General features: G+C 36.8%; 1 protein-coding gene across 1 annotated transcript in view; it reads left to right on the top strand.

Annotated features, from left to right (window-relative positions):
• Window positions 1–359: 359 nt before the first annotated feature.
• Window positions 360–15440, top strand: part of LOC104471187 (fibroblast growth factor 14) — a 95346-nt gene continuing 80265 nt past the window's right edge. Inside the window, exons 1-2 of the mRNA XM_010086436.1 lie at window positions 360–468; window positions 8917–9020. Coding sequence (XP_010084738.1) covers window positions 417–468; window positions 8917–9020 — 156 coding nt within the window. The 5' untranslated portion in view covers window positions 360–416. The remainder of the gene's footprint in view (window positions 469–8916; window positions 9021–15440) is intronic.

Here is a 15440-nt window from a genome sequence, read left to right on the forward strand (position 1 = left end):
TAGGGTGTTTTAAACATTTTGTTAGTGTCTGTAAGGCTCTATACTCGTTCCTGAAGTCTAAAATTTTTGCAGGGCTTAATCTGGTGTAAGTCTTCTGACTACGGGAGTTTGGGGTGTTCTTTTTTGCTGTGTTTTACCTGTGTTAATTATAATGAAGGATGTTGGAGGCAGAGAACAGGACAAGCAACTGACTCTGTGGTGAAATTCTTCTCCATTTCCATAAGGACCCATCCTGTTTTAGTGCTTACTTTTAAGACAGCAATGCTACTTCACCAAACTTCCTCCTACAGTGAGAGAAGTAGGGCTAACTCTTGGAAAAAGTTTTGAGGCTAGTGACAAAATATGTTTGTCTTTCAGATCCCCAGCTCAAGGGTATAGTGACCAGGTTATATTGCAGGCAAGGCTACTACTTGCAAATGCACCCCGATGGAAGTCTCGATGGAACCAAGGATGACAGCAGTAATTCTAGTAAGTGACTGCCCCAGGGGAATGTCTTAATCGCACACGCATCGAGTGTGTACGCGCAGACACAGTGTTAATGCCTTTGGAGGGTTTCTGAATGTGTTTTGTTGAAAGGAGAAGGGTTCTCTCCATTTGAAGCCTGATGACCACCAGCACGGCTCATGCAGGGCATTGGCCTAAATGTGTTCCCTCTGAAGGGGAAGGCGTAAGTGCCAATGCACCTCAGGGGTGAGGTATTTAGGCCAACGACTGTCTTCTGGTAATTTTATAGAAACGGTAAAAATATATTAAAAATATTTTCTATAAAAGCTATTTATTTAGCATAAATTTCTTATATTTGAATAAATAACAAAAAAAAAAAAAAGAGATGGAAACAAAAATTCCTTGAAAAATCCAATCATATAGGCCCTGATTCAGCAAAGCAAATAAGTGTATGTTCAATTGTCAAAGTCCTGCTTAAAACACATGATGAAGTACCTTGCTGAACTGGGGCTAAAGATCCTACAGTCCCTATATGAGCAAGAGTTCCAATGATTTTAAGTGAATTTCTGCCAATGTAGAAACTGCAACTGTGGCAGTTTTCAAAAATATTCCAAACAAAAGTGGTCTTGAAAGGCTGTGTGGGTCACTGCTTTGGTACTCTTTTCCTATGATTCTGCCACATATTTTCATTCAATGAGCATAAATATGTTTGATAACTTCAGCTGCAAATGATAATTAAGCAAACCTATTCTTACTCTACAAACAGATGGTTTTTAATTTTCTGTTTAGCAGAGAATATTTGTATTTTCTTTATTTTAATGATAATGGCATATTTAAGTAACATTTCTGTGTGATCTTGAGGTTTATTTTAAGTATTTTTAATACAAAATTTTTATCTTCTTATTATGCATATATAAATAAACCATTAGTTTCTTCAAAAATGTTGGAATTAGGCTATAGAAATTAAGTGATTTGAGCTTTCTGCTTTACTTTTGTTAAGTCCCTATTTTATCTATTAATGCATGGCTGACATTTTTAACACATTTCATCAACAGATAGCATGATCATCTTTCACTGTTCTAATTTTTTTTTTAGAATTGAGAAAAATAGTTTATTAATCTATTTTTATGTGTATTTCTTTGCTTGTTTTCCAACCTTTTTTTTTTCTCCCTGTTCCTTGTTTATTTTCTTCCCTCAATGTGTCCATCTCTCATGCCCACTTCTATACTGGACTAGATTGGAAGATCTTGTACAAACAAGATCATTATAGCTTTTTATAGAAGCTTTGCCTATATGAGGTCCGAGAAATGTGTCTTAGAGCGTGACCGTGTATTTTTCTCTCCCTCTCCTTCTCTCTCTGCCCATCTCTCTCTTATTTTCCGCTTCAGTGAGGAGGTGTGTATGACTGCAACAATTTTGGAATGTTTGAATGTTTTTTTTAATCTTGGAACTCTAGGGATTTTGAATCTTTGCAAAACTAGACCACAGTGCCTTACTTTCCTCTTTTGGCTGTTGTCAGCTTTACAAATCTTCCTTTTTTTTTTTTTGCTTACTATGTCATTTTCCCTTTCTCTCCCCTCTTCCCCGCCTTTCTGGATTTCCACCTGTCTGGACATCTCTTATTCTTGTTGTTCCAAAATGCAGAATGAATATTCCATATTATAAATATTCTGAAATACAGAACTTGTCCAAACTCAACCAAATACCAGATAGCAGTGTTGCATATTTTGGATAAATACTGTTAGATAATATTGTGTTTTACCTCAACATGATTTTTAGGGTAAAATGTGTTTTCTTCATAAAGTGATTTTCTTCTGTCTTTAACTGGTGTGATTCACTCATTGTTTCTTCACTAATCCAATTTTACAATATTGTTTAGTAAAGATGGTTTAGACCATAAGGATGTAAGATTAATGTCTTTGCCAGGAAAGCATTCAATCTTCACTTTAAATTTTGCCATTATATATGTATCAACAGTATATTAAGAGCTGAAAAGACTGATCTATTGGTATATTCATAAATATATGAATATGTGTCTGTTTCTTTTGTGCTGTCAGTCTTTCTTCTCAGTTCTTTTCCCTTTCCACTCTCTTTCCTTGCATTTCCTTTTGAACTTTTTGTTTCCTATTGCTTTTCTTTATTGAAGCATATTTTTTTTTCTTTTTCTTTTTCTCTTTTACATTAAAACAATAATTTTCTCATGGATAGAATTCCTAGTATTTTGATCTTTTATTTTGTGAGCTCCATATCATGATAATTTCTGTCTGAGGCTTACTGGTAAATAAGTTTTGGCAGCTGCCAGAGGGGGAAAATCTGACCATGTGCTTGCAGGCTGCCTATTTAATGTGCCTAGTAGATGAAGGGATGGACATATATTAGCTGTCACTAGGACAGATGGTACACTTACCTTGATAGTGAGGATGACTTCCATTCAAAGTGTGTTTCATAAAAATGGAGGAAATACAGACTGCCAAAGGGTGTCTGCAGCTTTCCACCTGTCCTGTGCACCATTCACTGTCCCTGGAGCCTGTGAAAGAGTCCTCCTCATGCATTGACCGTCTGAGTAGCTGGGTGTTGGAGAAACTGGAGCGAGTCAGTAGCAAGGGACAGAGAAGAGAAGCGATTTCTTTTTTGTCTTCAGCAAAGAAACTGTTTGAAGCTTAGTCATGCTGCTACTTTTTGTGCTGTTTCAATTTATTCTGTGTCAAGCAGTTAGAGGAGTGCTTGAAGTTAAAATTCCCTCAAGTGCATATATAATTTTGTACTCATTTTATATGTATGCCAGTAGACATAAGTCACACACTATTGGAGTCACATTGTTATGGAGGGGTAGCGCAAAGTAAGATTAAGATGTAGTCTGTTCAAATTGAGTGGTTCTGTTCATAGCCATGTTTTGTTTGTATTTAAAGCTTCTTGGTAGTCTCTTTAATGTGACTTTTTGCTTCTATTTGAAGTCAAAATGAGTTTTGACAGTGGTTTCAGTCAGCTGCTATAGTGCAAGCCATTGTCCTGGCTTGCCTTAAGTTTGAGTAAAGGCTAGATTCTGCAGAGACAGATGGCAAGATTTTGAATGTGTTGCTGCACACAAACCCTTGTATGAAAAAGGAAGAAGGATGTGACTGCTTGTAATTGCGTCCCTGAATGTACTTTTGTCTGCTCATGTTGGTGGCCATGCTATTAGAACCCAACCTAAACAGATTGATGGGCTTCAGTCCATTGTTGTGATTTCTTTTTATATCTTTTCCAAGTTAATGATTTTTTGTGACAGAGTATGAATTAATGCACCTGCTGGTTAGTGGTGCTGTGTTTCCTAAAATCACATCACCAGACCAGGGTGCATACAGTCTCTATTTTTTTGCCAAACTATCAGTGATATGTGGAAAGAGGCTTTATTGCATTACTTTTCTTGTTTTAGCTGGTTTTCTTCTTCCTTCAATGCCTTACAGTTTCTGGTTTGGTTTTGTGGGTTGCTTGTAGGGAAGTCAGGACTGTGGTTAAAGCTGTAGGCTTGGTTACTGAGGTCTTACTAAGTATAGTCCCTCTCTAGCTCTAATTTTCCTGGATTTTACCACAGTTCTTAGCATTACATGGTGCAAATGGAACTTGCTTCAGTGTTGTCCATGGGCCTCATAATTATCAATTAGGAAAAACAAGCTACTACACAGAAACTATAAAGAAATAGAAGATATTTCCGTGTTTTGCTGGTGGTAACAATCGTTATGTTCCCCTCCTGTCCTCCTCCGCACCCAAAACGGCTCGTTTTCAGGCTTTGGTCTATCTTCAAAGTTTTGTCCCATGAATGAAGGGACGGTTTAGTAGGAAGACTTAATTAATTTTAACATTCAAATATTGCTCTTTGTGTCCCTTATGAAATTACATTAATGTTTAAAACAGATCAAAAGAGCATTACTCATTTGTAGCCTTATTTCATAAACTGATAAATGCGTAAGTTAACATTACCCAAGCAACTTTGATTTGGCTGTGCTGTGCACATTTCTTGCTTAATTATGCAGCAAGATGCTTCCATCATTGCACTTGCTACCTGCTAGAGTTGCTGTTCAAGAAATCAATCAACCATTCAACATTCCTTTATGCATCTTTTAATGCATTCTCCTAATGCTGCATTTATACCTTCCAAATTGAATATGGAAGTATTAACTTTTTTATGCCTTTCTAAAGTACCTATCACTATCATATTTTTGTTTAAAGATATTAATAAAACATATTCACAGCACTCTTGTGAGGTAAAGCAGATAATTAAACAGAAGTAAACTACATGAAGATTAAAAAACAACACCTGCAATGCTGTTAAATTTGGATTACTGAACAAGTATTTGCAGTCTGATTTTTGCACTGTTTTTTACTGCAGTTTATCTTCAAAGAATTACACAGGCATTTAGTCATCTGTTTATATCACCTTTGGGAGTTAGGTAAGCCTATTTCTCCCATCAGTATAATCTTAGTCAGTGTGACAGGATCAGTGGAGGCCATGTTCAGCCATACTAAAAAGTATGTTTTAGTTACATCTTGTGTAACACCAGGCAGGTAGAATGGTTTGCTCCATAAGAAATGGATGGACAGATGTCTGAATACCAACCTCCCTGCGCTCACTGCCAATCTAAAAGATGTTCTTATAGAGTCATCATTTAGGCTTGCAGGTGGAAATGAATTAAAGAAATAGTTGCCTTGATCTGATTGCAGGTTTGGTGATGTGGGAAGTTTTGTTAACTGACACCAGGGCAGTGCACATGCAGAACAGATAGCAAGTGTATAAGCATTAAGAAATTGGTCTCTAGCAAGCTTCTTGAGAAAAACAGTGATCTGTAATGGCAATTTTCTTGTAGCTACAACTCAGTTATACCTAAACAGACTTTCACAAGGATATAGAAATGTCTGATTTCAGGCATTTCAAATTTCAAGTTAATAGACTGTGATGGTATTACATTAATAAAAAGGAAAAAAATGTAGTGGATTTGTGTTTTTGTCAAGGAAGGAGTTATTACTTATCAAAAGGTGGAGATTAACTTTGGGTAAAACTTTTGGAGGATTAGAATCCAACACAATTTAGTTCCTGCAAATCCTTTCCACAACTCTTAAAACAATAAAATTTTTCATGCAGTTTGTTCCTGTTACTGCCCCCCGCCTCCATTTTCTGATCTTGTGTGTGGTGGGAGTAGGCTTGCAGGCTTTGGAAAACTAAGAGAAACCGTTTGCTTTACAGTCGTGGTTTAGACGGAATACAAAGCAAAGCCAAGAGAGCGTGCACAGGCTCAGTACTGACAAGGAGAAATGGTTTTACTCCCACTGTTTTTGCCAATTGGTTCACTTGATTTCACTGATGTTCCCACATATTATTTACAGTTGGATTTCCCAGGCTTTATACTTAAGCCTGCAGAATGGGAGCACTGAGCACCAGGCAGAATTGTATTTCCTGGGATGTTCCAGGGTACTCCCTTTCTCAACTTGTCTGTGGACTCACCGGGATGGGTGTAGGTACATAAGGATGTTCAGGGATGTCACTCCTCACTTAGTTTTGGTTTTGGATCACTGTCTTAAAAGTAGAGGGAAGCTGGGGGCGTGGTTCTTTTTCACCCACCCCGGGTAGGGGCAAAGCTTTGGCCATGCAGACCTGAAAGGCCAACAAATTCTGGAAGGCTTTCTGCTTTTCTCAAGGCAGGCTCTTATTAGTGTGGAGGATAGCACAGGTGAATCCTAGGAAGGTTTGAAATGTGTAATTGGGCGCAGAAGTCCCGCTCAGTAGAGTATTTCACAGCCAGGCTCTGCAGGAAATTGAATTTCCTTTGGCCAGCTTCAGAGCACATAAAAACCCCATGCTGTGCCTTACTGGTGCATGTTTTGCTGACCTCAGTATGAAGCACATTGCTGAGCATTTATCAAGCAATAATTGAATGTAGAATGGCCTGCCTAGTTTCACCCAAGTCTGAAAGATTTTCTGGAAGTTACTAAATATTCTGTATGTGCAGAATTACAGTGTTTCAGATCACACTCTAGAGTTTTATGGTTTTAGACTAATTATAGGAGCTCTGACAATCTCCAATTAAAACTTGGTGTCAGTAAAAGATACATTATATACACTCACCGGTGCTTTCTAAATTCACCGGCAACTATAAGCTGCTCTAGTAGTTTTACAGGTTGCATAGAACACTGCCATGTTACAGGTGTCTAATTCTCCTTCAATGGTGGTTGGGTTTTTTCTAGCTTTGCTACTTTATTTTGATTAGAAATACAGCAAATTATATCTACGTTCCAGAAGTTTTGACTGTACAACTATGATTTGGAGTTCTTTTTTCAATGGTAGTTTTCCATGGCTGACTTGTCTTTTGTGTTCACCTCTTTTCTTTATACAAGTATTGTTTGTTTTTCCTTCCTGATGTCCCCTCAGTTGTTGCTGCCCTCCCTCTAGCATGGTGTTCATATCCAGTTTTCCTCCTGGAATTTATTTTCTTCTAGAAAAAAAACAAACTTAACTGCCATCTGAACCCTAGTTTTGCTGTGGCAGACTCCCCCTTCACTACCCACAATAGTGGTTTTGCTGGTTTTGACATTGTTTCATTTGAGGGTAATGGCTGATTGTTTTCTAACTTCCAGGTTAAATTGAATATTTGAAAGCCCTCAAGTCAGTCAGTGTTCAGCCTGTATACTCTTAGGATATCTTGTATGTGAGTGCCCTAGTTCAATATTCTACATTTACCTTGTATAGATGAGAGAGGGAACCTTGTCTGCATCCAGTATTTTTCTAGTTAACAGCCCAGTAAGATCCTAGCACGATGGAGACTTTTGGAAACTACAGAAATGAAAATGCTATATATTTGTGCTAATTCTTGTCTGATATAATCTCTTTTACTCTTCTTTGTAAACCCATAAATTTGTTTTTTGTTCTTCCAGAGCTCTTTTGAATATATTTTTCTTTCTACAGCTGTAGAAAGTGCTCTGCTACAGCAATTCCCAGCTTTATACTGCCTTTCTGCACTCCTGAAAAGATCTTTTGTTACATATTCTTTTTCTGTGTGACAATTTTGAAAGAAAGGGGCTTTTTTCCCCATCCATTTCTATCTCTAAATTCTAGTAGTCAACCCATGTTTTTTCTCAGTTATAAAGATTTGATCATCTTCATCATAAATGATCTGTGGTTTTGTGTCCTGTGACCAACCAGGAGTTTTAGCACCTGAGAAAATCTGCTTATTCACTGCAATTACATGACCCTTTTTATCTTGGTTTGGTCTTTACTGCTGGCATTCTGATTACAGATAGCCTCATAGGGTACACTTTCTGGTCACACCTATGGATGTCCATCCTAAATTTTGAGGAACTCACTGTAGGTGTTACTGTGTTCCTGAGACCTAGCTTGGTGGGACCACAGTCCTCACTGCATATGTTGAACACACAGGTTGTGCTTTTGGTTTTCTTCCAAGGACTTGTGAATCCTTGACTCATCCACAGTGGAAAAGCACTTAACACGAACTCTGTCTCATCCAGATATTTTCTTCCAAGACTCTTTGATGTGTGCTTTGCATCTGATTTTCTATCTCATCTGATGAGTCAGTAAATTTAGTATAGGTGTGTGCTGGCATAATTTTTAGAAGAGTTGGTCCCTGTCTTCTGCTTATATCACATTTTCTTTTGTCGTTCTGTGGTGGGGCTGGTAAACTGCTCTTCACACCAGGATTTTTCAGACTCCAATCAAAGCTGTGGCTGTTTCTGTTATTACAGAGGTATATACCATTGCTAAAGTATCTTCTATTAGCTGGCTTTTTTTTTCCCCTGGAATTTCAGTCTTTGAACATGTTCTATACTCATCGCAAATAGCATTTATGCACTTTTAGAGTCAAACACATATTTCAGTGCTTTTCTGAACCAGGACAAGCCTCTGCCATTACCTGAGGCCTGTGTACTACTGCTTGTGTCAAATATATCATTCACAAAAGCAAAACAAAAATTTTGATTTGAAATCACACACCCTTTGAAAGCAATCTTTAATGAGAGCACATCTTAAGCCAAAACCATAAAATGCCTAAGAAAACAAGCAAAACAAACCCCTACTTACCAGAATCAGAGAGAGATTTTTCTGCAGGATATCTCACAATTATTACCCTTAAGATCAGTCTACATTCACGAAGGAACTGTTGGGCTCTTTGACTCTTTTCAGATTGTCTGAGATACTCGTGTCTGTAGTGCTGCATAAATGATTGCAGTCCAGTCTGCTGTGCTTTGTATTTGCTAGTTAGCACTTGTGCCAAATACTGAACTATTGCAGGACTTCTTACTAGATAGATACGTAGGCTTTAATTTTAAGGATTAACTTTACTAGAAGCAAGATTTTCTGAATTAGTTTAATCTTAACATCAGGAAAAAAAAAAAGTAATAGTTTTCTTTCTTTTTACTAATGATGTTTATTAGAATATTGTAATAACCATAGTATATTTGTATCTGATTGTGTTTTTTTCTTCACAGCATTATTCAACCTTATACCAGTGGGACTTCGAGTTGTTGCTATCCAGGGTGTAAAGACTGGGTTGTATATAGCCATAAATGGAGAAGGTTTCCTCTACACATCAGTAAGTACCTTTCTGAACTCTGTTTAAGAGGCACAGCTGAAGTTGAAATCTGCACAGGAATGAGGTGCATCTTCATTTTTAAGAAGTTCTATAATGTCTATATATATATATATACATATAGTACACATACCTGTGCACCCTTGTATGTATGCAGCATATCTATAAATGAGATACAGTAGAAATTACTGTATGCTATGTATGAAAGTCTCCAAGCTATCAGTCCTAAAAAACCATCCTGTTGAGCTCTTTTGCTGGTAGACTATACTGGTACTGTGCAATACACCACACAGATTATTATTTTCAATTACATTCTCCAGAATTTTTAAATAAAGACCTGCAATTATTTTCTTAGTGACTTGTTGATCAGAATCCAAAAGCTGCTCCAACATTTACTTTTACTGATAAGACTTACAAGTGCAACTTCCGTCTAAAAAGTCATTAACAGTCTTACAGTTTATCACCATAATCTTGTAATGGTATGCTTAGCAATATTGATTTTTTTTTTTTTTAAATTTTGGATATCAGGAAAATAAAGAGTTCTGTGAGGGACTATGTCTTTGCAGAATGATCAAAGTTTAAGAAAAAAATCTTTTGAGTCACAAAGAAGACTGCTAGATAAAGTGATCGGAAAGTCCTCAAATTCTTTAAGATATTCTAAATGATTTAATGCTAATCATTCAGTGTGTTGTTGTAAATATAAAAATCCTCAGTTTTGTGTAAATTTAGTGTTTCAACTTCCTTTGAAAGGCAAACAGACTTTAATAAGAACAGACAGTTCTGTCAGGTATTAACAAGGTGGCTTAAAGGATTTTTCATTACTATATTTTTATTGCTGTCTATGTTGAATTCATTTACATAGTGCTTTTTCCATTTTTTTTACATCACATAGTTCTTAATTCCCCACTGAGTTACAATACACTGCTTTGTTCTCAGTGTCCATTGAAAGGAAATGGGACAGATTAAGTTTTTGATGCCCGGAGAGAAAGTATTCTGTTTGTTTCAAATATGCAATTGTCTTGAAAAAGCTAATTAGGAAGAAAAACTGGAACTAATCTTGAATGTCAATGTCAAGACAAAGAGAAAATTCCTCCTCATAAAATGTCTGCTGGAAACTCCAGCAGTATGATCTAGAACATTTATTTTCTTCTGTTCAAAATAAAAAAATCTGTCACAGGAAAACATGCAATATTTGCTGTCAGAAGGAAGAAAGCTAGAAGAAACCTGAAACTAGAGAAAATTCATTGCTGTCTTCCCAGTTCCATCAATTCATGTGGGGAGTTCTTTTCAGTATGATGGCGTTAACAGTACTTTTTTAATATGTTTGTACAGCTAAGAGTACATTCTTGCCCAGCATTGTTTCTGGAGTGAGTTCTGAGTCATTTGGAAAGAAATATAAATTTCAGAAAATGTACCGGTTTCCTGATGGGTAACTCTGCGCAGGGAGTGACCCTACAGGAACAAATTCTGGCAGCCACTGTGTTTATGTACTGTTCTGGAGATGGTCCAAGTTAAATGTATAGTGTCATCTGAGGAAGGGAAAGGAGTGGAAAGTACAAGGTAAGATAAAAAGAGATGGCTGGATCCAAACTTTGAATAGATGTGAACCCGATCCATAGAACATCCTCAGGTCTAACAAGATATTTCTGTCATGCCAGTGGGAATGTGAATTACTTTGTTCCTATGTCTTCTTTTTGAGCAACACAGATTACTTAGGTTGTGATCAGTCTCATGGATATAAAGAAAATATTCTGTATAAGGAAAATGTAATCCACGTGTTTAATGTTTTGCAGGATTGCATATTCTTCATTGCTGCTAATGGCAAGATTTTTGGACTTGATAACTTCATATATTTCTGTAGTTATTGGAAACTTGTTAAGTACTTCTGATTTTTTTTCTGTGAATGTTGTCATGTTTTGAGTGTATTTCACTTAAAAATTTCTTGGGAGAGTGTCTCAATCTGTCACTTTACCCTGTGTGAGGTAAGGAAACAAGTGTTTTTGGAATGTACTACTTACTCTTCCTCGTGTGGAGAATGAAAGATGAGTGGCCCATAAAGTGATAAAGAGATGTGACACATAGAAAACTGAGTGGAAACCTTTAGTTTTGGTATGTCTACAAAATTATTTTCAACTTACACTTTTGTCAAGTTGAAAAAGAATAATATTTGGTAATCTAATACAAATTTAAAGGCAGTGATTTCAAAACATCAGTGCTGTAATACAGGTTTGATTGTTTCATATTAATGCTTTGAAAACATTGACAATACATTTTTGTCTTAGCGATTGCCTGCTTTAAGCTTAGAGACTAATGCATTTGAAAATAAGAAGACAAAGCATCAGAGAGAAGTCTGTCTTCTCCCTGAGGATCAAGATGAAGAAATACTGCATACAGAATATTTTAAATACTGTTTGTAGAAAAATGATTTTAACCAATCACTTTCTCTTGCTGTCTTGTTGGTGGATTTTTTTTGACTCTTTGTCATGGTTGTATATCTGTTGCACCTAAATGCAGAAGTTGTGTATTACATGTCATACATGTATTTCCCTTGCCTTTTCAGAGGGAGATGGGATATTTTCCAAGTTTCGTATGACAACTGCCATTGAAAACAGTGCCACAAAGTGGGAATGCTAGTTAAAATTTATGTATAGTTAGATATATGACGAATTTCTTCTAAACATTTTAAAAAAATGGAAGCATGCACTATAGATTAAGTAGCATTTATAGTCTAAATGGAGACTGAAGTCCTGTATAGCCCTTCTCTGCACAATACCTGTGTCCCTTTTTCCATTCACAGTATATGAAACCCATAGCTTGTGAGAATATCCTACATGTTGATGACTCTCTTCAGAGACTGAAGGCCCCAACTCAATTATTTTTATCATAAGCTTCACATGATGTTGACTACTTAGGCAACAGCACTGACAGGAAAGGTGTAATGTGTGATCCTGTTGTCTCTGATATGAAGCATTCGGTAAGAGGAAAATGAAGATACAGTGACAGTCCAGTTTTTCATATAGATTATCAAATGCAGATTTGCATTGTTTTCTTGCTTGCTTTCTTTTTGTTTAATTTTTTTTTAATGGTTGTTTGTGTCAGTTTGGGAGTCTCTTGTTTTTTTCTTATTCTGCCATATTTAAGTTTTTTTCAGCTAATTCACAATATTAGAACTAGAAACAAAGTGCAGAAATGTCATAGAAGAGTGTTCTGGCAGTATTTCTTTCTTAGAACAGAAATAAAAGGACAGCAAACTGTGTAGGAAAGTCAGTCTCAAGAGCTTTTCGTACCTGTTTTGCCTGCTGCAGCAGTTGAGATTTGTATTCTGTCCTTTGGGGATTGATCGAGTCAGGGTCCCTAACACATACCATCAAAGCCTTGTCAAATAAAGGAGGAGCAAAATCTTTGGAGTTTGAGGTGGCTTTGCAGAATTCCTGAGAGAAAACACTTTTCCAAAATTATAACCTTATTTTTCAATGCACTTAAAGTAATTATTGTAATACCATGATTCTTTGTTTTCTGTTGTATAAAATATGAGAATGAGAGCCTTTTTGCATTCAGTTTTCTTCCTTGCACTTTTGAAGGTTAACCCACTTAAAGATTATCCATTAAGCTCACCTTTTTTGAAGTTTTGATTTATTGCATCCAACTTTATTTCTCTGTGTGTATGTATACCTATACTTATATACGTATATCCCTACATATCCACTCATAATTAGGATATATTTATTTAGTGACAGCTTCCCAATTCTAGGTGTATGTTACTGAGCAATGAGAATTATAAAACTGAATTGAAATTTATTTTAGATAGATTAATGAACTGTGAATAATTCAGTATTTATGACTGACTCTGTCACTGTGAAAGCTAGTTGGAGAAGCTGGATTTTTCCACAAAGAAGCATCTCAGTGACTAGCAAGATTTTTGATGTAATAATTAGGAATTTATGTTAAAGTCCAAAAATATGCTTTACTCCTATCTCGCCTTTGGAAAGGTGGACAAAATAAGGTTTTATTTCCAGGGTTGACCCTGTCAAAATCAAAAGGAGTGGAACTGGATCCATGCACTGAAAAAAATGAGCACAGCCGCAGGGATTCTCCGTGGGGAACAGGTATTGCCTGCAGCAGGAAGATGGCAGTGCAGTACATGGCAGAAACTTTTGTTGGTTTTGATGCTAATTTTGGTCCACCCACTTTGCAAAAGGTTCATTAGCTCAACCTACAGGGGATCTGCATCTTCTTGGTTTGCTTCTAGGATTTTCTGCTATCATAACAGGATGAACATACAGGTAAAACCTGTAATGTGTTAGTCCATTTTATGATTCCTGTTTTCCTAGGGTGAGGGTATGAGAGTCTTCTTGGATTATGTCAAGGATTTCTCTCAAGAACTGCTTGATGTATCTGGGAGGGTTTGGAAGGACTACTGTTTGGTTTTTTTTTTGTCCTAGAAGTAGTTTAGCAGGGTGCTACCAACATTTGGTGGGTACCAGAGTAAGAGAAAAGGGAAAAACTAAAATGTAGAAAGAAAAATATTCCTAACTCTAAAACACCTTTATCTCCTTGTGCTTTCTTCTTTCTGTTTCCTTTTTAACCATTTCTTCTGCCAGTTTTCACTGAGACCCGAGATGTGGACGAAACCAGAAAGGGAAGAGTACGCCTGTGATATTGTCAGCAGAAAATATTAAAGTCATAGCAATCCACTGCATGGTTTGTTAGTAAGGCTCATGAACTACAGAGATGTTTTAAAAGATGTCTGAACCTTCAGGGCCAGGTCTGAACTGCCTGGTCACCTCTTCCAGCGTGGTGCCTGGCTGGAGTTGTACTCTGTGGCTCCAGAGCTCCTCTTCTGGGTTTGGGGCAGTGGGAACCTCGCTGGGAGGGTGTAGAGAGTAATGGAGAGCCGTGGCTGCGTTTCCAGGAGGTCTTACCAACTTTTTATAAAGTATTTCAGAATTAGGGGTGGCACACTACTTGCCTTACAGAATAATCTTCTTGTAAGATGGGGGTTTGTGTTTGATCTGCCACCATACACGGTGTCGAGCGTGTTGGAAGGGTGTTGGTTGGGTACTGTTTCTGGGGGAGTGAGATGTCAGTCTGTGTCCCAGCTTTCACGAAACAGAGAAAACATCAATATCTGTTACGGGGAAGTGTATTTGTTATATTGCTCTGACAACTCTCACCTGAAAGAAATCCCTTTGAGGGTTTCTCCTGACATTTCAGCAGCTTCCTGGTGCTGGTATTTCCACTACTTATTTAAGCCCACATAACTGACCTGTCTGACAAGAACAAAATTCAGCCTCAAGGAAGAAGATAGGAGCACAGACAGTACAGCCTGCAAAAGAGTGAGAACTGAAGTATTTCCAGTATCTAAATCAAAGTCAAATGAAAAATAAGTTTCTGGTAGCTTTTCATAGAGCCTCTCTTTGTGCTTTGGAATAACAACGCTTAGCATGTGCATTACTTTGAAGGTTCAAAGGTGAATAAAACCTTATGATAAACAGAAGAGAAGGAAGTTTAAATTAGGCAAAACCGAGGAGGTTTAAAATGTTTTAAAATATTTTAAGATGTTTTAAAATTCATATTTTTATACAAGAATAATCAAAAAGAGGGTAATGTGACATCAAGGCATCATTCTTATGTTGATTTTGTGTTGTCAGAGTATAACAGTGGCTGACCTAGGTTTTGGCAGAGGCTGTTCCCCATCTTGCAAGGTATTGTAGAAATAGTTAGGAATATATCTGTTTAGAGAGATGTGACAAATATGAACTTACTCAATGATTTTAAGAAGTTATGCCTTTGTTTGGGTAGTCAGATGTATATTGAAAAATAGAATAACAGAATAATAGAATAATAGAATATGTTTTATATGTATTATATATTATACATGCAATAATATGTGATTAATAGGAAACATGATATTCTTTCTTATGTCAGACTTATGCTTTAGGGTCTCAACCTCTTCCCACACTCTTATCTCCCAGCATAGACTTCACTAAGACAGGCCAGGACCTTAGGTCACTTGTCATCATCTGTGTCTTGGAACTGCTCTGGCACACTTTGGAGAGAGGAAAATGGGTGAATTTAACTATTTGAAAATCACAGCTTCCGATGAAGACTTTTGTAATCTAGTTATGTTAACAGTGGTATTTTTAAGAGTTTAAACACGTAGACATTATGCAAACTCCATCAGCTAATTTTAAGGGCTTACTACTAAAGTGCTTTCTTATGTACTAATACCTTCTTTGCATAGCCTGTTATATTATATTAAATGTGATATCGGTTAGAAGGTGACCTATATTTGCTTCATATAACAAAAGTTTGTCTGAGAGGGGAGTAAATAGCGCATTTCAGGACTGTGTTCCTCTGTAAGTTGGGCTGCATTGCTCACAAGGTAAACAAGTACAGCATGTTCCAGAAGTAGTTGAAATA

Source organism: Pterocles gutturalis, unplaced genomic scaffold, assembly GCF_000699245.1.
Source record: "Pterocles gutturalis isolate BGI_N339 unplaced genomic scaffold, ASM69924v1 scaffold1586, whole genome shotgun sequence".
NCBI classification, from domain to species: Eukaryota; Metazoa; Chordata; class Aves; order Pterocliformes; family Pteroclidae; genus Pterocles; species Pterocles gutturalis.